The 26,469-nt window shown below is 43.4% G+C and overlaps 1 protein-coding gene across 9 annotated transcripts in view; it reads left to right on the top strand.

Moving 5' to 3' along the window:
- The window catches only part of LPP (LIM domain containing preferred translocation partner in lipoma), a 353,044-nt gene extending 337,325 nt beyond the window's left edge, over positions 1-15,719 (top strand). For all 9 annotated transcript variants that reach the window (XM_069792426.1, XM_069792421.1, XM_069792425.1 and 6 more), the window contains one exon: positions 589-15,719. In XM_069792426.1, the coding sequence (XP_069648527.1) occupies positions 589-717 (129 nt within the window). In that variant the 3' untranslated portion in view covers positions 718-15,719. The remainder of the gene's footprint in view (positions 1-588) is intronic.
- The last annotated feature ends 10,750 nt before the right edge of the window (positions 15,720-26,469 follow it).

Here is a 26,469-nt window from a genome sequence, read left to right as displayed (position 1 = left end):
GCCTTTTAGTGGGGTTTCCATGTGCCTGTCTCAGTGACATCCTCCCTTCAGTCACAACCTTTTGGGCCAATTGCAATACAAACACAGGTGACAATTCTGGTAATGGTAGACAGGCAGGGAGTTTGCTTAGCTGTCACCCCTGGAATGGATGCTATAGCTTTGCGGCATTAACTCTTCCAAAAGAGATTACTTGTAGTCAGATATTAGTACCAAACTTCTTCCCAGTGATGCTTCTTTTTTATCCTTTTTTGCATTAATAAATATGTGCTTAAGTTTGATGTTTTCTCCAATGCTAAAGACCTTTCCTTCCTCAGAAATGTGAGGAGAATAATCTCCTTTTATTTTCAATTGGATTAAATTCAGCAGAGAGCTTGGGAACCCATCTTCTCTGAAGCATTGTCTCTTATCAGGAAATGGCTTAATCGTGAAAGACATCACGTACCTCAGCTTCATGCTTTATGCTGACTCAGGCTGGATCCTGTTACAAGGTGGAGAGTGAGGAGAGAGTTTCTTTGGCTAATAGATTCTTCGCTTAATCTTGTTCTCCTTTCTTATTTACTTTGCTCTTTCTGTTTGCTTATTTCCTAGGACTGTGGTGGCCTCCTGTCTGAAGGGGACAATCAGGGCTGTTACCCTCTGGATGGGCACATCCTCTGCAAGACCTGCAACTCTGCTCGGATCCAGGCTCTGACTGCCAAGGCCAGCACTGATCTCTGAGTATCAACTGTGACCCTCCCTAGGATGCCCATTGGGGGATATTGCACAAGCTTTGCATGATTTCTTTCCAGCCTAGGGTCTGAATCTGTGTTTTAAAAAAAAAAAAAAAAAAAAAAAAAAAAAAAGGAAAACTGGAAGGCCTTGGAGCAAGAGGGCAGTTCGAGAGGCCGTGTTCAGACTGCCCATGACAGGCACTTAATTTAGACATGACTTTTCAGGAGGGCAGCGAGTGAGTCGGACCACCTGCTGTCTCTGCAGCTGATGGAGATGAGTGGTCACAGCACCTAAGTTATCTGCCTGTAGAAGGAGGTCTGAACATGGTCCCAACTATAATGCTGTGTTTGATTCCTGTCTCTTAAAGTACATGAAGGTAGAAGCTGAAAGATGGCTGAGCTAGTTCTTTCTCCCAAGTTATTTTGAGAACCTGACCAGCTCTCATTGAAATCATGGGGAGCTTCCATTTGACTTTAATAGGATCTGCATCACCAGCAGAAGTAGCTCCACTGCCCTAGGAAGTGTGAGAGCAGACCCAGCACTCCTCTCATCACAACACAAACAATGCAACTTCAACTGTACTGCACGTAAGAGTGTAGGTGTGACCTTGTATCCTTGGGACACAGATTTGTTACCTATAGCATTTTTCTTAGGCCCTTACTTGTCTCCATTTCCTTCCAGTTCAATAGGGTTTTTCTTCTTTTTCTTATGAAATTATATTTTGCTATTGCATAAATTTATTCAGTAGTGATGCTTCCAATTCACAATGTATGAACAATCACAGCAAGATGTGAGCTTGCACACACTATACACTACACACACACTACACACACATACACACAATGTGCTTTTGATTTACCAGAGGTATAAGCCAATCATGTCCATTGAAAAGGTCTTTTAAGGATGTGGGGCTGGAAACACATTTTTAAAATCCCAGTGGTTAAAAAAAAATAAATGACTACATAGAACTGCAGTGCAAAGCAAAGCTTACAAAAAATCTTACGCCACTCTCTCACATACCCCATTCTAATGGGACCACTGGCAGTGGTGGTTTCTGGGTAGACATTTAAGCAATAGAGTCTTGTTCCATCTCTTGTTTATTGCAGTGGGAGGATTTTCCTTAACCTGTAACAGGAATTGCATCAGGCCTTGGGATATACATTTCTCTGATGTTAACACACATGATCTGGAGCTCTCATTAAAAAAATTAAGGATCTTTATTTCAACAACAGCAAAAAGGATCCTCCTAAACACGTGCTGTCATTCAGTTTTTATCTTAAGAAAGCTGAAGAAGGTATTAAACCCTTCTTTATGTCATTCCAAAAAGGAAGCATTTTTTTTTTCCTCTTTCATTTTCATCCCAGCCACTTATAACTTCTCTCTGTCATTGCAGAAGACTGCTGGGCCAGCAGCAGCATTTTCATCTTCGGTACAGAATTAATACATATGCCAAGGTAAATAAAAGCTGGGCACTAATAATCTTTTTTTTTATTCATGTTGGAGGGGGTTTTTTTAGTTTGGTTAATTAAAAAAAAAATAATTAAAAATTAGAAATACACAGCACTCTGAGCAGCTGTAATATTCTTGTTCATGAAACCCATAATAACTAAGGTGCAAATTACACTGAGGGAGTAATTTTCATATCACTGAATTGACATTAATATCTTATTTGCAGATGTAATCAAAGAAAATACTTTTCTTTGCACTTAACAAATTAAGAAGCAGAACTGAAACAGTTGCAGGCTGATTGACCATATAAGTGACAAACTGGCACTTTTCAAGAGTAAGTTATAAGAATTTTTTTCATGCACCCACTGAAAAACAGTAAGAATGTGGTGCTTTCATCTTTATTCTCCGTAACAGAAACCTGATATAATTATACCCACTAATGCTGAAAAGAAAAGTTAAGTGAGCTAGACCGATAGGAAACAAAGAGGAAAAATTGAGATACTCACTGCAGCTCCCGCAAATGGTGCATTTCCTTTCAGTTCAGCACTAACCTTTATGGAAGAGCACTGTGAAATTTAATAGCTTTAGCTGTATACAGTAAATTCAAATACAGAAATACCAGTCTGAAACCTCTGTTCCTTACATGGTTTATATGTTGGCAAACTCCACCAGTGTCAGGGAAGTTTCCCAAAATTCACAGCTCAGAATGAATCCTTCTTTGTTAGAAGGGTGGCATCATTAAGCAAAGAAATCGTTCTCCACCGTCATGGCTGTACCGAAGCAGTTTGCCTTTTTATACTAGATTTCTACCCTGGCCTTCAAGAATTTTACTGTCTCAGACGTAAACAGATTTTTTTGCACCGTGACTCCTGCCAGGTTCCGTCTGGGCTCCCGCTCCTTGAACCGTGGCACGTAAGGTACTTCTGAGCTCGCTTCTTTACATGCAGTCTGCGCTGCCACCAGTCAAAAAAACCTCGCAACTGTTGAGCAAATCCAGTTTGAACTAACCCTACAAAACCATGGGAGGTCAGAGCTTGGATTGCTAACGCCATTGTATCCCCATGGAAGATTTTACATCTCTGCAAGCACAGGGGAGAACGTGATGCACTCGGGTGCAGACTAAGCCATTCATCAGGCAGCAAACATAGCTCTGATCTTCCTTATTCTTGTTAGCGTTATATCAAGTGGCTGATGAGACTCTCCTGAATAACATTGGGGTAACTGATGGAAATGAGCTATTGTGCCTTCCTGCAGAATGTGACCTAGACTAAGGAGAACCAAAGTCCAGAGCCTTTGGGCTTTTTATGGCCCTGCCACAGGCTGGACTTGGAGCAAGTCATATGGCTTCTCATATTCTGCCCTCTGCACGAGAGGGCTTCTTTCCAGCTTCTCAGGGAGGTTATGGGAATTAAACTAATCACAGATTGACCCAAACTACTGATTTTTAGAGTTCTGTCTTCTTTTTCCAGAAAAGTTTGCTGGTATGTAGGTTTGGGATTCCAGCCCATTTCAAAGCTAAGGGCCAGCCAGGAGATCTAGATCTGAATCTTCTGTGTTATTAGGGTGCTGTGGTGAGTTGGGCTGACATGCAGGGAGGTGAGAGCCAAACTTTTCAAGCATTAAACAACCCATGGATGGATGATGTTTGACAAAGATTGAGCAGTGTTGATATGTGAGGTACTGTGGCTAATTTCTAGACCTGACACATCTGGTCAAAGGTATTATCATGCTTTTGTTTTCACCCCTGAAACACCAAACCCATCTGCCTGTTGGAAGGAGTGAGCATCTAAAACACTCTTTTTTATTTTCTATAATGCATGTGGTTTTGGCTTCTAAAATTGCTATAAATATATTCAAAAGATACTGCATAAATGTGAGCCTCTGCGACGTATGTACATCACCCGCATGTGTATGGAAATCTCCGCTCTGATGCTTCAGGATTTAATTAGGAAATGCTGGTGGACTTACCTCAATTGCACTGCAATTAAGAACCACTGGGATATTGCTTCATCACAATATTTATCACATATTTATAATATATCCTGTTTTATCTGTTCCAAAGAAGGAGTCTTTTTGCCAAAGAGACCTTGCTTTTCTTAAGGTGGACTTCTTAGCCATGATAAAATTTCACGTCATCTGTGGCTGTGGTAATGTCCAAACTGTTCCTTTCAGAAAGAATTGGAAGATCACACAGACGTTTCTGTTCAAGTCTGCAGTTTTTGCTTATGCTGCTTTGGCTTTCTCTAGCATTTGTTGGCAAGTAGGGCCTGATCCCATGATTTGTGTGGCCGGACGGGGCCCAGGAGGGTCCAGGATCAGGTTCTAATTTAGCAAAATATTTAAGCCCCTGGGGTTTGTTTAAGCACAGGCTTAAAGCCATTGCATGGTGTGACATAAGCCATGGGTCTACAGTCATTAATACCAGACTGATTCTGTATCACCCAGTCATACAGATTTGATCTGGGTAGGATGTGGACACAGTCAAATTTCTGTCAAATTACCCAGAACGCATGAAATGGGTCCTGTGTTGCCCTTACGACAACTGCAGGAAGGCACCCAGTGGCTGATCCAACATAACATTTGGACAGCAGGATGATGAGTTATTGCAAGATCAGTGCTTTGTGTTGGGTGGCTGTGGCGCTTTCCATATGTCACAAGTAGCCCTACAGCCAGTTTTGCTGTATCTTTGAACCATGGCTTTAAAACTGTCTGCTTAAACTTTCTCCGGAAGATTGGGTTGCCTTGGTTACAGCCCAATCCTTAAGCACATCCCCAAGGCTAACACTAGTATTTTGTGAATGTGATGGTTTTATTGTCACTTATTTTAATCATTGCTTGAACATTGCTTTTAAAAACGGAAAGCAACACAATTGCCTTAGCCTATGAGATAATGCACCTTTAATTTTGTTTTTGGTTTTCTAATGTTTTAATTCTGGATTTTTATCACAGCTGCGAAACACTGGGGTAATGACTTAATCATAGAAGTGTGGGAGTACCAAAGTGTTTATCATAGTGAACTCGACATAATAGCGTTCAACCTGACAGCAGGAGTGAGACTTTCATGAGACACAGGCCTTAAGTTGACTTTCTGCCTGTCAAAAATGTGCCTGAGAAGAATGACAAAAAAGTGTCTTTCAGAGAAATGGTGGTTGTTGAAGAGAATGTGCAACAAGTCATACTGAAATCTCTTTGGACCTGTTACGGCTGGTGCCTGGCCATGGTCAGCTAAGCCTAGCTTAGGTTTGATAAATGCTGGTTCCTTTTGATTTTGAGAAAGTCCAGCAAATGAGGGATAACAGGACCGAAGAGAAGGTCCTTGAGGGAAATTCTATGTCTTTGCCCTCCTTCAGCATCAGAGATAAATGTTAGACACCTGGGGCTTCAGCTGAATGGCTCAAAAAGGATTTGAGTTTATAACTGTTTTCTATTGATATCTGGTTCCTGCAGTTGGTTCATCATGTAGATTTGCTATTTGTTCACTGAGCTGGGTTGACTACACCTTATATAGACTTCAATACTGTAAGTCAAGGCTATCAGAGAGAGGTGTGCTGAAGAATCTCATTGTGGTGAAATTCACATGAGAAAACACTAGTGATGGTAATTGAGTGTTTGTTGCCAAAGGATAGCAAGAACTACTTAGTACTATCTAGAGCTTAGTAAAGTACAAACTAAGAGAGAGCTGTGAGAACACTATTTCCAGTTAGAGCTGGTCGCAGTTTTTACACTAAATTATGTGATGTCGGAAGGGCCATTTTTTTAATGAGAAATTCTCTCTTTTTGCAATGTTATCCACAACAGCTTGGGATTTCTTTGCTATTATTATTAAAACCATATTGAATTTTTATCTAAATAAATTTCAGAATTGTTAACAAATATTTTCATTTCTCAAAACCCCATGTCATCTTCCTCAGTTTTTTTGTAGTTCTTGGGTTTCGTCTGCTGGTAAATTGAAGTTTCTGTGATTATTTTGAAAACTTCTTTGGATAAAAATTCTATTTAAAAACAAGCACATGTGTTCTTGGGAAATGGTTCAATATTGGACCTGGTGACGTAAAAAAAGCTTTGAAACTTTTCACAAGATATTTTTTCCCTATTTTTAACTAGTTTTGCTAATTTTGAAGTCACTGCTTCCTTTGTTAGAACGATCCAAATAATGTGACTCTTCTTAAAATAACAGTGTTACTTCTGTTGGGTTCATTTTTCTTTCCCGTCTTAAAGCCATGGAGTGGCTGGCTATGGGGAGTGCCAGGGTCTTTTTCTGTGGCAATTGCAATTTTCTTCTTCGGGTTTTTTATTTTGTCCCTGAAATTACTGAAGAATATAAGCACATTATGGCAACTGCCACAAAGATCAAGAGATACTGATTTAACTTCATCTCCACATACCCTTCTGGGCTTGGGAATGGCATTTCTCCTTAAACATTTCTAGAAATACTACCTGGCTTCCTCAGCATTTCAGGTTTGAATGTGCAACAGTTGGTTGCCCGACTGGCATTTGGAGCATGAGAGAGAGTAGACTTTAAACTTGTGAAATTGTAACATTCACCCAGCATCTAAAATCTAAGCAAAAAAACATAACCTTGGTAGATTTCCTGGTGGACAATGTGGAACAGCTCTCATTTCAGCCGGGAAATTCTCTGCTGTGATCTGAAAAAACTAAGCTCAAACACTTGCAAACCGCTCTGGCATGTGCACTCACACACACACGTAAGGTGGTTGTGGGGCTACAACTAAGTAGAAATACAGGCTGCAATATTGCACACTGCTATTTATACCCCACTGGGCTTTATTCCTGGCTACGTGTTCCTGGTCTCTTTGGCTTCATGTTACATGTGGAGGCAATGGGGTTGATCACTGGTATCAAGAGCATTCAGTTCAAACTTTTTTTTTTTTTATTTTGCTGTTTTTCCACGTTTCTCATCATACCTAGATCTTCTAGAAAATGAGGAAGGAAACAGAAGGCTCAGGTGGTGGCATAACCTTTACATTTCCAGGGATAGAGTCCCTCACTAAGAACATGACACTTGGAGCATCTCTACTTTTTTGCCTCTGCCTCCCTTTGTCTGCAAGCAGCTCTCTTACTCGCTTTTTCCATTTGCTCAACATGTACTCATCGTTGCAGTGAAGATGGTATGTTACTTACTTCACAGAGGTATTGTGAGTCTTAGCTAGTAGTTGGAAAAACTTTTCCAGATCTTTAATCCAATAGTTTTGAGCATCCATAGTATCAGTGGCCTGCCACATGGATATCAAAGAAAATTATTATAATTATTGCTTTTAAAATGATTATGAAATTGTGCCTTACTTTTTCAGTCATATTTAACCATATAATTTAGAACCACATGATTGCAGGGATTTATCATGAAGAAATTTGTTTGAAGGATAGTTTGTTTGTTTTTAAATATTTTTTTCTCCAAAACCAAATTTATTAGTTTTTTCCTTTTTTATTTTTTCCTCCAGTTTTATTCCTTTAATATGTTTGTGTAAAAGGGCAGCCAGAATTTGCATTCGTGAGAGACAGAAGATTTTATTTGGTCTTGTATGTGGAACTTTCATTTTCTTTTATGTTCCTTCAGGAAAATTCCTCTCTGCCTGATTACTCATACTTAGATGTCTTTAAATGTAGGCTGACCAGTAAGGGTTTTTTGTTGTTGTTTAATTTAGTGTGTGGTTTGCTTTGTGGTTTCTTTTTTTTTTAATTAACCAGATATCGGGTGCTTCGGAGGCATTGCACATCAATGCCGAATGTTAATGCTAATTTTCATAGAAGAGACAAAATTAGAGTCTTTCCCTGTCTCCAGTGCAGTTTTGTTACTGTTTTGTGTACAACACTAATATTAAGCCAGACTGTAAAGGCAAAATACTCAGAGTGACCTACTTCCATTCACCAGCAAGAATCCTTTGTTAGCTGACTCCTGTTTGTTTGTTCATTTTTAAATGTCGGTTTACAGAATGAGCATCTCCTAAAGATGAAAGAAAACAGTGTTTTCATGTGCAGGAAATTTGGGGTTGCAGTAACAGAACATTTTCTTTGTGAATTTGGATGTCATGGTGTTTTAAGCTCCTGCCTGGAGCCTAAATCAATTTGGCCTCTCATCCAGTTCATCTCACTGGTGCTCCTGAAAGGCTGCAGCCCTGCAAAAGCTCATGCAGCATTTTTGGCTGCTTTCCCTTGCTCCCATTTGGTACATATTTGCACAATTTAACTGAGCTTTTCTTTCTGCTGAAGGTCAGATGCAAGCGATATGAAACACTAAACTTTATAAACAAGCAAAGCCATTTCAACCACAGCATTTTGGACTAGAATGGATTTTTAGGTGGCGCACTGTCTGCTGGCCTTTGGAGAGGGGATCCTGAGACTACATTGGAGTGGAACAGGATGCAAAGCCACAAGCTTTGGTTTTTTTAATAAACTACTTACTGTAATCCAGCTACACAGTTTCAGCCTCACACTTCAGAAGAAGATTCCAGCAGCAATGCACATACAGGCACTTTCTCTCTTGCAGAAAGTGAAACTTTCCCAACCAGAGTAAATTTAACCTATTGCATAAGATGCTGGAAGGTTGTTGTTTTTTTTTTTTTTCCTTGGGATTCTCGCTGTAACCTCTATGTGCAGAGGACGAATAGCTTTTCTTTTTCCCCCCCTTTTTTTTTTGACAAGATTAGATGTTGCATATTGATGAGCTAGCATTTCAAAGGTCCGTGGGGCTTTGGAACGTATTAAGAATCTCTGAAGCTTAATATTCACCATGTTTTAAATATTCAGAAGGAAAAATCTGCATAAAATGGCTTTTGATAAATACATTCTAGGGATTCTTTCTTTCTGTCTTATGCAAGCATTGTGGGGATTGTGTCTGTGCCAGTTTTGTTCCAAAGTGTCTTTTGTTTCCGCGCTTCAGGACCATTTTGATCCCATTTGTATGCCCAGTGCTTGTCCTGAAGTCTTTTATGGTTTCTACTGGAACTGTACAGCAGGCAGGTGGATGTGACCAAGGCAAAGGCACAGCTGAGCATTGTAACTCCTGAGTGTCAGCTTGATTGCTCCCCTCCTTATGACAGCTGGGCACATCCAGCCTCTTTCTGCACCTGCTTTTCCTGTTGCAGGTTGGGATTAGTCCAGTGGTCAGGTCTGGCTGAGATCTTTCTGCAAAGGTGCTCCACACCATTGGGGATTTGAGAATGGAGAGGGCAAGATCCTGGGTGCAGGAGCAAAGCAAAGTGCCATTCAGTGCATCTCAGATCTCACAGGGCAGTTTCCCCTTCCTTGGATGTCCCTCTTTGGTAAGAGTCTCAGCAGTAAGAGAAGTGCTTTTAGGAGAAATCCTCCCTTGGGGATGCCCTGTTTCCCATGCTGTTGAAAATCCGATTGAAGCTTTAGATGAGGAGGATCAGTTATGGGATGCAAACACGCAGCTATTTTACTGTATTATTAACTCTCTCGTTTGCCTTACCCTTGAGATCCCATGGTGCCTGCCGTGGTGCGCAGGACAGCTTCTTTTGTCCTGCTTACACACAGCCTTGACTTTGTCATGCCAGTCCCTGTTGAATCAGCGCCTGGTACTTGTTCTCAGGACAGCTCTGGCTTGGGCCAAGGGCATCTCGTGCTCCTATGCAAAAGGTGGTGCTTTCAGGTTTTGGCTTACAAATAGTGCAGCCCTTTCAACCTCACCTTTCCCCTCTCACGTATTCCTGGCAAAAGTAGGATTTTAAATATTTCATAGCATTCTTCTTTCTTCTTCCTTTTTGCCAGATGCCTTGAAAACATTGTCAGATTACGATCTGGGTGGGGGTTTTCAGGATCGATTTCCTTTCCTTCTTGATTGCATGGTGTAGGTTTGCAATGAGGGTTTTGTCCTTTTTTTCTTTATTCCTTTTTTCTTTTTTTTTTTAAGTCTCACAGAACAGATGCCTTCAGTTTACGCAGAGAAAGATTGTCCATGATTAGAGCTAATCCAGGATGGCAGGATTGGACCCCCACAGTGAAAGCTAGAAAAGTGATTGCAAAAGTATTCTGTTTCTCCTTTATTAATTGCACAGGAAGTTTCCACCGAAGGCTCATGTAGCACAACTGGCCTATGTAATAAGTAGCAGGGCCTGTAATTACAGTCTGTCTTCTGATCCTATCTGTGCTCTGACTTTCTAGGCACCACAGTTCTATTTACATCTGTGTCTTTGTCAGCTTTTAAATTTTTGATTGGTCACTAAGGGAAGTAGAGCACAAGCCGTGAGCCCTGTCGAGGTGCAGCAAGTCTAAACGAGAGAGTCCTTCTCAGGTATCTGCCTGATTTGGGACACGGAACAGAGCACAGGGAACAGGAGGGGGTTTACCAGCCATGCAGCAGAGGGAGCAGGCTGCATGCCAATTGGATACCTTTCAAGATCTTGGCATCTTTGTAGGACTGGAAATTTGAACCTTTTACAGGTCTTAACTAGTGTACTATCCTGTGAGGGAGTTTATATATCAGCATTTCTTTGCTCAGAGCAGTTTCTACAGGATTTGACCTTTCTTTTCTGTAAGATTTAGGGGTTTATGGTTGCAAAGAGATCCTTCCACATATGGCATGAGGAGGGAGATGGCTTTTGGCATCTTGCAGAGAAGCTGGGCTAGAAATCCTGGTATCAATGTGTAAAGCAAGAGTAACTTGAGTGGAAGGGGGAAGGCAGTGATTTACACGTGGCTCAGTACCAGGTTCACCAGCACTGAGCACCAGTGAGCACAGCCTCAAGCAGATTGGCTCGCTGGGGTTTCAGTCCTGAGACCTGGCAATAAGTAAATGGGCTCCTTGTGAAAGTGTTTGGTGCTGGTCACTCTGGCAGTAATCTCTTGTCTCTTTGGAAATGTGCACTAAAGGTAGGGTAAAACTACAGAATGGTTCCCCCCAGTCTTTTTCTTCAAGGCATACTCCCAGTGCTATGTTTAATCAAGAGGAATGAAAGCCATTGTGCAAATACTACACTCTATGCAAAAAAATATTAACAACCCGCTATGGATACTTTTAATGTCCATTAAACTGTTATGCAAATTGTCCCTTTTCTCCAGCTTGCACTGATACTTAATTATTTTTGGTCTGACTTCTGTTAAAAAAAAAGCTCAATTATTTTTTAATTTTTTCTAACTCTACTTCTAAGAAAGTTGATGCTTTAAAGGAAAAAAAACTTAGTTTCAAACATGGGTTTTTCAGGCTTCGAAATTAATAATTTCTACACCTGACCCAGTTCCTGCAGCTGCCAAAAAAGAAAAGAGAAAGCTATTTAAATTTCTCATAGAACCATTTATCTCTTAAAATATGCCAAGGCAATTTGAGGTGGGGGTGGAGACTCAGCTATTTATCTCAGCAGCTTGATTTTTCTCTTTATGTTTCTAACTGTCAAGGGAAAAAAAAACGGTAGGAAGCTATTCTTGGGCTATTATTGATGTATTGTGTTGCCATTATGCAGGATGTCTGCTTTGCTATATACGGAAGGACATTAATAATAGCCATCTCTCCTGCCCCCACCCTCGGTTCCTCTTTGGGAAGATACGGTTTAAACTGGAGCATCTGCTGTGTTCAAATTGCTGCTCTCTCCTCCCCTTCCCCCAGTTCATTCCCAAACTAGTTTTGGAAACAGGGCTAAGGGAATAAGGAGGCAGGTTATATTTGCCATTTTTCTGCCTACTTGTGTGGTTGCTCCAGGCAAGTCATTTCCATGTCGTGTACCTGTCTACCCTCTTCCTTCCCATGTATTGCCCCTCCTTTCATTTTAAGTTCATCAGTACAAAAAAAAGCCCTTTCTTGCTGTCTTTTTCTCACAGGGGCAGGCTGGCAGAACGGGCTCAGCAACAGACCTCTGATTTGTTATTACCCAGCATTTCATATCCAGAAACTTTGGTTTCATTATTTCCCATAAGTAGGGAAATGTATTCCTGTTCCCATCCCTCCTACCCCAGGTTTAAAACATTGTTATGAAACTTTAAAGGGTCCATCCGCTTGTTTAAAGACTCGGATGCTTGTTTTATTTTTGGAAGCAGAGTGTACGGTGAACAGGAATAGTTTGATGTTTGAAAAATAGCCCCAATTCAGCATTCCCCTGAAGTGCGGGAAGTCCTGTCTCCGCAGGTCTGTGCCAGCAGCGTGACAGCCCGGAGAGCAAAGCCGACTTGAATAGGAGAAAGAACTGGCCTGCCCCATTTCATCTGTAAGAAGAGAGAGGTGAAAATAATAAATGTGGCAAAGAATAAAGGGCATAATTGCTCTGTGGTTTTTTTTAATGACTGTTCCTACATCTCATGCTAATTTTGCTCCATAGAAGCTTTGCTTATTCAGCATTTCTGATAGGACCATGTCCTTTTTCATGGTGTCATTTTTCTTTACTTGTCATTTGTGGTGTCCTAGTCTTGCTCTGGTCCCTATATGGTATGGAGCCGTTTTGGTTTGGGCACCGAATTAAAACAAAGTGAGGAGCTCTGTCCAGGAAAGCTCACCTAGAGTTTAGGACCAGAAAATGCGATCAGAATATTTTCCAGTTCTGATATAGGGAGGTTTTCCAAATATGAATTCTAGATAGGACAAATGCCTTCATTTGGGAAAGCACTCACATTTCAGAATGAAAGGGAGATGGCCATTCAGGGTAGTTTCTTGTTGTTTTTATTGTCTTCCTTGGTGGTGGCCAAGGAGAAAAATGCCACCCTCTGCTCTGAAGTGTTCCCTAAGCTAGAGCCCAAGCCTAGCACCTGCTCTGCAAACGTTTGCTCCAGCTCCAGCTTGCCACGCTGCTGCAGCATGGGAGCGAGGGAGACCTGCTAATGAAGCAAGGTCCACCTCATCCTCTCCATAGTCAGAGCTGCTCCCCGTGGTGAGTCCGTGTCCAGCCTAGGGCTTGATCCTGCCTTCCTAGTGCAAGTAGTTTTGCCAGAAGCAGGTGTTTTCTCTCTGCTGTTAGCTATGGGATTGTGTGCAATGATTAGGATTTGCAGGGAGGGCGAAGATCCTGTTCCAATTAGGCTGCCTTTGTGCTAATGTTTCATTCAGGGCTGTATGAGATAAGAGCAGTTTGCACTGAAATGCACAGCCGGAGGTTGTAGTTTGCGTTTCAACTATGTTGAGACGGTACCATTGAAAAAGCAGAACTGGGGCACTTTTTTACATCTGCCAGTGCTTTACTGACAGCTCTGTATGGGTTGGAAACCCATTTTGGTTTGGCAAATGGACATTTTCTGCCTTGTCCCCTCAGCCTGATGTAGTTCTTTGCTTTATCTACCTAAAAAGTGGTATTTCTAATGTGCCTAATGCCTAAGCACCTGACAAGCATCTAAGCAGAAAAAACAGCAAGGTGAAGAGTAGGCTATTAACAGAGCTGCTTTTACAAAAAGCATATTCCACTTTCTTCACTATATGCCTTTTCAGAGACCTGCAGTGCTCCTTTATGGGCAGCAGAGAAATAGCCCTAGTGCCGAGCAGGGATGGGAACTATGAGAATGATGTAGAAGAGAAGAGGTTAATTTTGAGCATCTGTTCTCCGTTGAGATGAGCAAAGCAATGGCTTATCCCATCAGCACTGCTTGTCACATTGCTTAACACACCTCATTGTCTGGTAGGCAACTATTCAGTAGCAGAGGTACTTGAGTATATCTCCTCAAACATCTCTATCTTATCAGAACTCCAGAGTCGTTCATATCGGGAGATTTTATTCGCTTAATATTGTCTCTTACAAGCTCTCCATTATTCATTTTTTATATAACGTTAGAAGAGAAAAATTGAAGGTGAACCAAAGGCTGGGTGTTTGATCGGTGCTACTGTATTAAAAAGGCTGATGTGCTCTCACTTTCAATCCCCAAAATCATGTTTTAGGAAACTTCTCCCTGCTGTGGTCAGAGAGGAAATGCAAGGTTTATTGGAAAAGCAGCAAAGGGAAGGGTTTGATATTTTGATGCTGTACCACTGTGACCTCCCTCTGGAGAGTGAGGACTGAGTATTGGCAGAGGTATGGGCACAGCAAAGTTACGCGTGGACTTTCTCATGATCGTGCTAGACAGGATCTGCCTTGGTGAGACTTCAACTTCCCTTAAGGGTCCTATAGTTTCCCATACCACAGCTTGTGTTCTGGACTGTCAGAGAGACTGGAGGGCAGCCCCCAGTGCCTTCCCTCCAGTTAGTCAAATGAGAGACCAGGAGTACTAATTTTGCAGTTTTGGTAACGGCACTTTCCAGCTCAGAACAAACAGCAGAGGTTTGTTGTGTTTCAGAGCGTAATCTCTCACACTGGCTTTACCTGTGGGCTGATACGAGGGGGGTCTGAACCACACATGGGTCATTCCAGAAGGATTCCTCTTGGCGAAATGCCCCATGGCAAACCCACCAAGGGCTGGGAGATTGGCTTAGATCTTTCAAACTGCAAGGAGGAAGTGCCCCCAGGAATGTTTGTCCTTTGTAGCTGCTATGCTTTGGCCTATCCCTGCCAACTGTAGACCTGTCTGCTCTAGGGTTCACCAGTGATGATGTTTATTGGATGTGCAGTAGTTCATAGTGGATGACTAGGCTAGGTTTGAGGTGGTATTTCAGCTTTATAGTAGCTGTTGGTTTAGCCCTTGAGATAGAGAAGGTTTTGCATTGTTGCATTTGGGAGGGGAGCGTGACTGAGCACACTTCTCCTTGTCCTGCGCCAGCAGACAGAGGCTCTCAGTGGTATGGGAAGCATCTTCCTTTTAAATGTGAATCACTAGCCTAGGTATCTGGGCAAGAAAGGGGCACAAGGAGGCGTTCCCTATATGAGGGATGCCTTCTGCTGCACACTCCATGCCCTCAGATCCTAATGAAGTAACATTACTTGAGCTATTAGGACTGGTCTCCTATCTGTCATAGCTCGGGGGTACCAGTTTTACCCCTTGCTGAGCACAAGCACTACCCAAGTCTGTGAGGGGCCCAATCCTGCTGCCATTGGAGTTTTCCCAAATCCTGTGAGTTGCTGAGTGCGCCTCCTGTGAGCTGCTGAGTAGCCTCCCTTGCCACCGAACCCATCAGGCCACTTGTCTCCTTCATTGACTACATCCATAGGGCTTTGAGGGCACTCAGGAAATGCAATCAGCACCTTACAGGATTGGTCCACTAGGTAATATATGAAGTTTTTTCTCTGGTAACTTGTGTGCATGAATTGAAAACCATTTATTCCAGTTTGTTCTGAGGACAGATGCAGCATATACACGTTTTCTATATTTATAAATATATATAGATATATATATTTTGTTCTCAGCTAGTTACCTCTTCTAAACTGCTATTTTCAGAGCAACCGGCATATATTTTTTATTCAACACGTAAAATGACTTTTTTACAGTAAGAGAATGAAAGCCGTTTTAAGCATGTTTTCTGTATTTTTATTACGCATTATCCAATTATATTGAGATGTATTTTCCTCTTTGCTCTGCTCTTTCAGTTGTTATCCTTGTTATCAGTTATGCTTTTCTAATGTTTTGTAAGGGAAAATAAATATGCAAAATCGCCAGATGCCTTTTTTCTTTGCAGAAGAAGTATCACAAATGCTTTTTTATTACATTTTACCAATCCAATAAACTTCTTATAAATTTCATTTTTGTTTGCTAGCGTGTGAAATTATTTTTTCAAGTCAAATGTTATTTACTTTCTCCCAACCTCCACCTGCAATTATGCTTCATATCCTCCATCTCTCTCTCTCGGGTTCAAAATTTCACTGTGTGGCTCCTCAACATACTTAATTCAAGAGCCTCTTTCACTGTTGGGTGAAGCAGTGATGCTAGAAATATGTCACAAGAGAGGCTACCCCGTGTTTGTACTGGCCGTCTCTTGATGAATTTTGCGCTGTCTTAAAAATGTGCACCTTTGCAGTAGAGCGCTCCGTTCCTAAACCATGAGGTTATCCACAGAGGTGGGTTATATGCTGAGGTTGCCTCAGTATTTTGAATATTCTCAAATTTGCGTTCCAATGGGGTAACAGCAGATCCAAACACCTTGCTTTGCAGATGAATGGAGGAACATTATTCAAACTATTATGGGGAGAGTAGAAGGAAGTGTGGTTTGCAAAGCCTATCTCTTCTAGGAAGTTGTTCTGTTCCCTGTCCAGTAAATAATCTGGATTGTTCCCGGTCCAGTCCAATCTGCTTCAAAAATACCAGTGATCACCACACAGCCTGACCTTCACCTCTCCAGTCAGAGAACCTGGCACAGCACCAAACCCTCACCAAACACTTTCCCTGACTGAAATGCTTCAAGTGACGGGGAATCCAGTGTATCCTGGTAAGCTTTTCCAATGACTGTTTCTTACCCGCTAAATATCTGCACCCTGCAATAGCCTCTGTTTTTCTACCCTCTCTGTCCTTGGACCTTTTTATAAAAGCCCTTTGCTCTCAGAAATCTCCTGTGCAGACAGCACAGGCTGTCTTCAAGGTGGGATTCATCTCAATGAACTTCAGCAGCCTGGAAGACAGCTTTGTTGTCCAAGGTGGCCCTCTAGTCAGTGAAGATCTGTCATCTTTTCTTTAGGTGAGCGTCTGAGACAGGTTTGGTTTGTTTCTTTAGGGGTTAAATGAGATGAATACTGTCCTCCATTAATATCAGCAAAAGTAGTTTTCTTAAAACAGTTTTTCGTGGAGTTGTAGAAAGATCCCAAGGCACACAATAGAGCTAAAGCCATTCCCTGTTTGTCACTCCCAACAAAATTTTATCTAGCATCCCCTTGAAGACATCCGCAGATGGAGATCCCACAACCTCCCTTGGCAGCCCATTCCATAGCAGCATTGCCTTCACCCTTGGACAGTCTTTCCTACTGTCCCGACTAAATATTCTTGGCTGCAAATTAAATCTCATACTTCCTTTCCCACCTCCAGTGAACATGAAGGACTTCTTTAGTAGGTTGTGTGTTGTCAGGGAATGCTTGTTAGCCATGGAAGGAGGTACAAGCAGCAGCTTCGCTTCCAGCTCCTCCTGCCCTTCCCCAGGGGACTTTAGGAAGGGCCTGTGTTCTCCCTCAGGAAAGGATGAACTCTTCAGCTTGTTCCTGCAGGACATGGGAGTCTAACAGGCTTTGTCTTGGCAGTAAAGGGAGTGTGATGGTGTAGGCTTTCAAGTCCATTCAAACTGCTATATAGTTTTCCAAACTCGATATTATTACTTCCTTTATAGCACAAGGTGTTTTTTCCTAACCTTGTAACGATGGAAAAGTTCCAGGGATATGTTGTCCACACACAAATCAAAATGCATTATCAGGCCGGGGGCCAGAGGCGAGGGCCAAGGGTGGGGGAGCTATTCATTCGATAGTTTGGCGCTGCTTTTCTTGCAATCAAAGGCAACGAGAATCCTTTGAAGACAATGATAGCTTTGGGAGTGAAGTGTATCTAAAACCCAGGTGCCAAGGCTAGCCTTACCAGGGGTTTAGGGGGGGATGGAGGCAATGTAGACTATTTGGCAGCCCCACAGGTTGCTCTGTTGGTGCCATTCCTGGTCAAATGAAGAAGCAGTCGTACAGCTGCATTCTTCCAATGCGATGGCTGTCTCCAACTGTGGCTACTGTAGATTTAACCACCTGGCTTTAAACTAAGATGGGTCTTGTATCTTTATCTTGAAGATACCTGGCTAATTTGCTGTATGACTTCCTCTGTGTCACAAATGGAGTTGTGCTACTGAGCAAGGATGACTTTCACTTTCTAGTCAATTTTGAGAAGACCTCGGGGGCCTTCTAAGCTTCCTTGGGGGTTTTCAAAGCTGGGAACAAACTTGGAAAGCTGAGGAATCTGTCCACAGTGCCAGTCTTAGCAGGCAGTATTGGTGTTCTGGGCAGGGTTAATCTCTAATAGTTTGGGAGAGAAGAGTCCAATGCAAGCAAACTGCAGGGCTCACTCTGTGATAGATGAACACCTCCAAAGGGCCATTCCTTCAACATCTCTTGGACACCTTCTTTATGGCAGGACGAGCTGTTTTCTGGAGTTACCTCTCAGTCCATTAACTGTCAAGGGGCTCTGAAAGACCGGCATAGACCAGACCTCTCACTTTCAGACAACTGAAATCGGAGGTGATAAATGGACACAGTGAGTATGCTCTTTCACTGCCCTATTCCCCACAAAATGGCAAGTGGCTGGCTGCATAACACAGCACCACTTCTGCTGCAAAAACAAGCACGCAGGGAAAGGAGGGAAGAGCAGTTTGGATGGGGCTGTCAGGAAAACTGCTGCTGCTGTAGTGTCACCTGTCACTACCTGCCAGGGTCATACAAGACGAAGTGCCACTCTGCAGGTGACACAGAGGAGCTCCCTTCCCCAGGGAGATTTTGGGAGGAAGGCTGGGAGGTCTCTGCCTCTGGTATGCTCGACCAGATCCAGGCTCTTTTGGTAACGGTGAGTCAAAGTGGGGGAAGCCTACACCTCTTTTGCTACTGAGTTTCTGGGGAAAATGTTTTATTGATACTGAATCCACTTAAAATACACAAGGTCAGTCCTGGAGCGGAGCAGAGACATAGCAACTGCTTTTGAAGTGCTAACTGCACCTTCAGTGCGGTGTCACCAGGAGATGTACATGACACTGTTTTCCACAAGGTAAGGAAAAATTAATAAGCCCAAATCGGTGCATGGCAGAATGAGCTGCTTTTTTATCTTGCAATATTGTTGATGTTGGACTGAATCTGCTGTCTTAAAGTATAAATATAAAGACGCTGCTAAATCATCACTATTTCAGCAACTAATTAAGGGGTAATGCTCATGGTGCAGCAGTATATGAAGCAATAAACGGCTTTGGCGGCTGATTAAACGCTGGCACTGAGGCATTTAATTACAGCAAAAGCCAATTACCATGCGCATATTCCGACACCATGGACATTACTCCTGTTCTATGACAGAACAAGGAAAGGCAATAAACCATGCTATAGAGACGTATAGTATAGGACTCTAGCTTTGCCAAAACCAGCACCCTTCCTCTCCACTGGCTCTGAAATGAGGGCTCAGTCTCCATAGGGAAGGCTCAAAACAAAGTCACAGAGTAAAAATTCTTTGTAATTTATAGGACTCACTTGAGATCTAGAAACAGAGTCAAATATTGCAGATCCTCCCTGTACTAACCTGTACTATGCATTTGACCTTTTGTAGAAAATAATATTCCCACGCTTGGGTAACAGGTGCATTTAAAGCCTCACCTTAGTATATTTAGCATTGATGGGCAAGTCAGTGGCACCGATGGAAAAGGTTATGCGTAGCCTTTTTTTTCCTTCAGTTATTGCATTGCAGAAAGCATAATCAGTTGCAAAACACCACATGCCATTTTTCAGCTAATTGATTTAAAAGCTGGAGTCTGATTTTCACAGGCTTTCAGCTCTTGCACCATCCATTTGACTTAACCAGCTCAGCACCTCTTCAAATTAAGCCCTCGTTCTCTTTAACCAGAAGTGAATTCTTCCTTTTGAAGGAGTTTCCTAGAGAAATTCTCTCTTAGAAAATCCTTGGCACGAAACCTTAGCCAGCCTTGGCATGCAAACCTGCCTCACGCTGGCATTAACAAGCCTCTTATTTAAATGTTGATGAGCTCTTTGCTGCCAGTTAGCAATGGGAAATGCAGTCTGTGTGTTAAACGAGAGCTGGGAATGACTTCCAAATACCAAAATGTTTGTTAAACTCGCGGCCCACCTCTTCCCTCCTTGGGGGTGGGAAGCTTCCGAGCAAACTGGCCCCATTTTCCACAGAAACTGCCAGGCAGGATCAGACCAAGGATCCCTCTCATTCTGTGGCCCACGTGGGACTGATGCCAGAAGCACCGCTTCCCAGGACACCCCGCCGTGTGGCGGTCTGCCCCCGAGAACCTTTCCCCGACCCCCGTTAATTAGAGACGGTTTCACACTTTGAAGGCAGGCTCCCCCCACCATAGCATGCATTTGGGTTTACTTGTTTGCTTTTAACCTTTATCATTATATGGTGCGTTTGGTAGCTGTTACTTCTACTGAGAGCTGATGAATTACACCTCCAAACTTTTTTGGAGTCACTTGGTTCTCCACAGTGCTTTATAGAAGACCGTGATGTTATATATATTGGTATATCTCTTTAACTAGACAGACACCCCCTAAAATTCAGCCTGAGGCTGTGGGAGCAGCTTCTATTTGCTTGCCATCCCATGGAGACCAAAGGCCTTGTTGCCTTTAAACCAGGAATATCTCATATATGGTGGGGGGTCTTCCATCCTTCTGGGACTCTTCCCTTTCACAGGGCATCTGAGGTGAGTCAAAGGATGAGATTCAAATACTAAATGCCAGGCAAGGGAGTCTCCCTGTATCCTTGCGTTACCTTTGCTGCCTTCTGAAATCAACATGTTCCCCTGCCAAGGAACGTGTAAATTCTTTCGGCTATCACTCACTTTTGGATGAATCCCAACTGCGCATATATACAATAGTTGGTTTCCTCAGCATTTGAATGAACCAGAAAGGCTTTGTCTGCTATAGGTGGGAGCTTTCAGTCCCATTTATGGTACACTATATCAGTCTGAAACAGCATCTGTGAGGTCCTTAAACTGAACCACCATCAGATTTACAGCCACCGCAGAGGAGTTAGCAGGCTGGCTCCAAAGAGCTATGAGCAGTAACCATACTCTCTTGAAATATTTGCTTTCTCTGCAAAGTTGACCTGAGGAAGAATGTGTTGTTCAGTTGAAGATCTCTGTTCCTTTATTCAGAGAACGTCTTCAATTCAGAACGTAAAGAGATGAGCTTCAGAGCTGAGAGCCAAAGACATGCTTCTTGTCATTGCAGAGCTGGTGACAGCTGCTCAGACAGGGAGCATCCCATCGTACGTCCACATATCTGCAAGGTAAAACACGAGGGATTTGAATTGTTCAACATCATGGGATGAGCAAGGCAGTTCAACGAAGCACAACCTTCCACTCAGACCTCTGCCCAGAGGATGACCCGGACCCGGACTGAAACTCAGCAGACAGAACAGCAAATGCATGCACTGACATGGTCTCAGTTTTTAATCTCTCTGCTACCTTGAAGAGCACTTGAAACACCTTGGCAAGGCTGCAACAGCAGGGCCAAAATAGGATGCACCAAAAATCTCCCCCGGGAGCCTATTCTTGGCTCACTTGCAGTCCATTGGTCACCTGTGCTCTAATGCAGGTCAAACTCAGGGGAGTTATCCCACCTACCATCCTCACTGGAAACAGCTGGGGGAATGGCTGTTTGTTGTCAGTTGTCCTGGGGAAGTGCAGGAAGCCAACTGAGATTGGGCAGGTTTTGCTTGATGCTGTGCAGACATGGCCAGTGACAGCCCATGCCTCAGACGCTCCCAGCCTAAGTAGGCAGGAGACATGAAGAGCGGGCAGCGCTGCCAGCTCAAGCTGCCAGAGCCCTGTGTTTATGTGAAATTCCTGGCTTTCATTTAAAATAATAATAATCATAATAAAAAAATCTGACCCGCTCAGTTGGAAATATGATCCCTAAAGAGTCAGAAACCACAATGCCTTTCAAAAAGGCCCATAATTCATATGTATATGCTTATAGCTCTTGATTTTTAAGCCAAAATCATGGTGTTTGGAGGCCCAACTCAAGACTTATGAATTCCTAAAGGCTGACAGTACCAAGTGGGGAAAGGGCAAAATTAGCACATGGGAAAAAAGAGAGTTGCCAAAGGTATGACGGCAGGTCAGTGGGAGAGCCAGGCCTCCTGCCTCTTCGCCCCATGTACTAGCCACATTGCCTGGCCTCCTTCCCCAAAGGAAATTAAGACTCCTTAAAGCAATCCTGGCTATTTTAGTCTTGTGTTTCCATCTTCCTTTTGATGCTCTTATATTCAGCAGCACACAGATCTTGCAGCGTCCTGCTGCTCCCCATAGGATATTATTCCATCTCTGGGGCTCATGGCCATGGTAGTGTTTGCTGATGACAGCTGTGGGAGTTTGCAAGTAGCTTAACATTTGCATGCCATGAATATGCAGCTCTGAGCATGGCCCAGTTCTCCATGCAGCCAGCCTATGCATGTTTGCCAGGGACAGCAGCATCCTGCATGTATATAGATCCCAAGAGACACCAGTTCCTGGTGCCTTGGGTGACAATTTTGTATATGCTCAGCGGTTTATAATCACAAACACCTGGATAACCAGCTTTCTGTTCGGCACCCTGGGAAAAATGGGCTTGCTTTTAATCACAACAAAAATCAGGGTCTTCCTGGTTAAGTAGGAATCATCCCTACCTGAGCCATTTCCAGGATCTGATTTCTGCCCACGAGCAGAGCATGGAAACCTCCCGGTACACGGCACAGCGCTGGCCAAGGACAGAGCCTGCCAGTGGCCCCTCTCCCTGTCACACCAACTTCTAATTTCTGTTTACACCAGCACAATGTCAAACATCGCAGCAGCAGCTCTGGCGGAAGGTGAGTCTGTTAGAACGGAGGTGTCGCTTCCTCTGCTGAGGCCTCTCTAATAACGCCAAGATGCTTTTCTAACTAATTAATTACAGGGCTTTGGCTCGGTCTCTTTAATGACTCCCATCTTCCTGCTGCTGCTCTGCAATCAGCACTACTTGCAGTGCTGTTCAGAGCCATCAGAGCAGACGGAAGAGCAATATGGGGGGGGCAGGATTTTTTTTTTTTTTAAGCCAGTTGTACTGTGAGCTGCTTGACTTTCTGCTCTCTGATGTACTTTCCTGGCGAAGAGGATAAAGATACGGTAGGCAGGTAGCTCTAGCAGGCCTTTAGCCCTGCCCAGGATTGCTGTCTCAAGGGAAAAGCTTATGCAGAATGTAAATAGTTCTCACCTTCTCATTAAAAGGCCATAAGGTCCTCAGGGTCCAGCTTGTGTGTGCATCCAGTTGACTTGGTGGATCAGAAAAAATTGAAGCTGTAGTCTTGAAACTTTGCTCCTGGACCTTGAATATAGAGACTGGCTCTAGATGGAAGGGTCTGATCAGAGTCAGCACTCCAGCTCACCTACTATTTATGCTCCCATAGCACATAGTCGTAGTCTATGGCCTCCCTTGCTTGTACCAATCAAAAACTTGGGTCCAAATACTTGTAGACTCAGTAGACAAAGAATGCTGCACCACTTGACTAGGCTAGACCAGACTATATTATATTATAGCACGACTGCTTGTAGGGGTGATCTCCAGCTGTGAAGCCACATTAACAACTATTGGTACTTACTGCCCACTTCATTAATCGGCTCTTCATATTGCAGTAGGAGCCACCTGCCCTAGTCTTGCCTAGTGCCTTAGTGCAATGGTGACAACAATTCCTCACCTCAAAAAAATGATAAGCAGAGTAGAAAATGAAAGGCAGCAGGAGAAGGCAGCTGGGAGAGCTGCAAGTCAGCACAAAGGCAGCAGCCTCAGGAAACCAGCTCTTGAAGGGCTGTGGGTCATTGCAGAGCAAGATGTCAGGAAGAAATCGAAAGCAGACACTGGTATCCTGTAAGGCCCATTCTGGGAGTATGTACAAAGAAATGTTATGGTATTTTTCTGAGATAGATATGTGGGATGGAATAGGTACATTAAAAGAAATTTGGGGTTGTTTTTTCCATAAAGTTTTTTCTTTTTACTTTTCAGTACTTCTAAATGTCTGTATAGGTACTCCCATTTCAATCCCTGTGGCACGAGCCAAATGGAGGAGATCAGATGAAGTTTTTTGAGCTCTATAATTAACAGCTGGTCTCCTGAGCAGCAGAAGCGATCGAGCCTGCTTTTCTACGGATCTATACCAAGATTCTACGGATTCTTTGCTAAGAAGGAGCGAATTCCCTCTCCAGTCCTTTGCTTACAAAAGGCCTTACTGAGGTATTTCTCTCTGACAAAGGCTTGCTGGAATCTAGTATCTTTAAGACCTCTCCACCCCCTTCCTTCCCCTCCAGTTTGAGGGAGTGAAATTGGTTAGGGAGTCCTGAAGTTATCAGAGGGTGGAAAAGATGGATGGTAGGGAAAAGATGGCAAACAGATGAAAGCAGGTAATGCCATTATGTATAATAAGAAACCTCTTGGGGGGTGTGGGTGTGGGGGTATGTGGGTATATCTGAAAGGACATAAATTAAGGTTAGAGACCCATTTTCCATGATTCCTTCCTAGAGCACCTATAACACCGAATAAATGACATGCTGGTCTCCAGCACACCAACTCACCACCTGAACCTGCTGCACTTGGTACAGCTCTTCCAAATACATTCCTGCAGCCAAACATCCAAAGAGTCACCCCATCGCTACAGCCTCTATCCCAAGAACATCTAGAACTAAGCAGAAGTTCAAACACAAAGTGCTGTGACCTCCCTCTCAGTGTAATTGAAAAATATTAGCGGTGCCTTTGTACTGGCTTGAAGCTTTTGTGCTGAATTTGCATCTAATAAGAAGGGGCCTTTTAAGGAGCAAATAAATAAATAAATGGAGGAAACCTTCCCTTTGAGCTAATTTTAGGCACATCCATGCTGACAGCTGCTCTTCCCTGATATATCTCAGCCACATCCTGGAGGGGCCAGGGGGACTAAGCTCCATTCATGCCACTGCAGCTGAGAAAAGTCCTTTGTTTGTTTTGTTTTTAAGGGACTGATGGTAGCCGGCTCTCCAGAGCCTCCCTTCATCCATTATAATACAGGTGGGAACAGGGGAAAGGAGCCATGGCACTGGTATGGGTGTCCAAGCTCAAGGAGCCAGCAAGGGGTTGCAATTGGCAGACATGGGGTGTCAGGCTGAAGTTTGCACCTGGTGGCCTCTTCCCATGTTGCTAGCTGGGGAAGAAATCCCGGAGTGCTGAGATGTTGAGCCCTGGAGATATCCCAAACATCCAGCAAACAAGTCTGGCATGTGGGGTCACCTTGGGGGAGAGAGGCCCTGATGGACTGCAGATGTGCAAGAGACACCTCCAGGGAGGGGAGCGAGGCAGGACTTGCTCGCGTGAGCCTCATTTTCAGCTGTCAGGGACTTGACAGATCTGGCCATACTTCTGGTGAAGTGGAGAGCTGTAGGGAAGGCTTCTTCCTCCTCCTCTAGGCATAGACTAAGCCAAGAACTGGTCCTTGCATTGCTTTAGTCCCCGGGCTAACCCTTTCGACTCTCCTTGCTTGCTCTCACAGGGCACTGTATCGATGCATAAAACTGAGATGAGCGTGGTAGGAAAAGTCCCAGCCCAGGTCTGCTTGGAGAGTGAGAGGCAACATGGCATAGATACTGCTCTTTGATCTTCACCTGTAGCTTCCCCTCCCTCCCCCCCGCTCAAATTAGAAACTCAGGACTTGTCTAACTTGGATGATTGTTTCATTTCCTCGTCGAAAAGGTGATTACCCCTTTAGTTCTCATAATTACCTAATCAGCAAAAATCAAATCAATCAATGTTAATTTCAACCCTAATAAATATTCTCTGGGATTCTATACATTTATGTATATCTCAAAACTCATCCTAATTTAAAGGAAAATACGATTTCACAAGTCAGACCAACTTGCTCAGCATCAGGTTCAGCAGTGTGCCACATATCCTGTGAACACACAGAGAGGGGACAGCGCGAGACCGAGGGAAGCTGAACAAACACACCTGAAAACTGGGATGGGGAAGGCTGAGGCATAACAAGAGGTCACCTGGTCCATATCATGCCACAAGACAGGACCAGCTGGACCCAAACGAGTCCGGGCAGATGTTTGTCCTGTTCTTGAAAGCATTTCAGGATACAGACTGCACTGTCTCCCTAGGAAATCTTTTCAGTGCTTAACTGTGCTTATTACTTGAGATGTTTAGAGATAGTGCCAAAGTTAGACCTTCCTTGATGCACTTTAAGCTTATTGTTTCCTGCCCTGCCCACGCGGGACTAATCAGCTGTACTCGACTTGGGTTACTGCTTTGTCTGGTGGGTGGATCTGGGGGTGATATTATCCAGTGAGAAACTGAGCCCGGACTGGCTGTAGTTGTTTCACAAAAACTGTCTGATGGTTTCTGTGAGTTGGTAAATTCAAGAGCCAGTTGATATGGCAGTGAAGCCTTCGCCAGCCTCCTAAAAAAAAATGTTAGCTTTTGGGATGAGATTCCCCACTCAGGACAAGTCATGTGGAGGACCCAGCTGGTGCTCGCCTGGCTCGACCTGCTCCATAAAGAGGGCTGAAACGTTTCTCTGTCTTTATACATGTTGGCCTTGATGCTTGTTCACTGCCATGGTTTCTATTCCAGCACGGATCTGTGGGGGAACGGAAGGGTGGGAAAAAGTAGCATGAACTTAGCAGTCACCTACCTGCTATTATTTAGCCCAGTAAGGGGGCAAGTGCTTCTTCTGGCATTGGTAATAGCAGCAATACTTAAAATTGTAATTGTCCCAACTTAAGTCTTCTCAGCTTTGTACTAGATGCTGAGATGCCTCTGGCTATTTTTTCCCCAT

The sequence above is a fragment of the Haliaeetus albicilla genome, chromosome 9 (genome assembly GCF_947461875.1).
Source record: "Haliaeetus albicilla chromosome 9, bHalAlb1.1, whole genome shotgun sequence".
In the NCBI taxonomy this organism is placed as follows: Eukaryota; Metazoa; Chordata; class Aves; order Accipitriformes; family Accipitridae; genus Haliaeetus; species Haliaeetus albicilla.
This window is presented reverse-complemented; position numbering and strand designations above follow the sequence as displayed.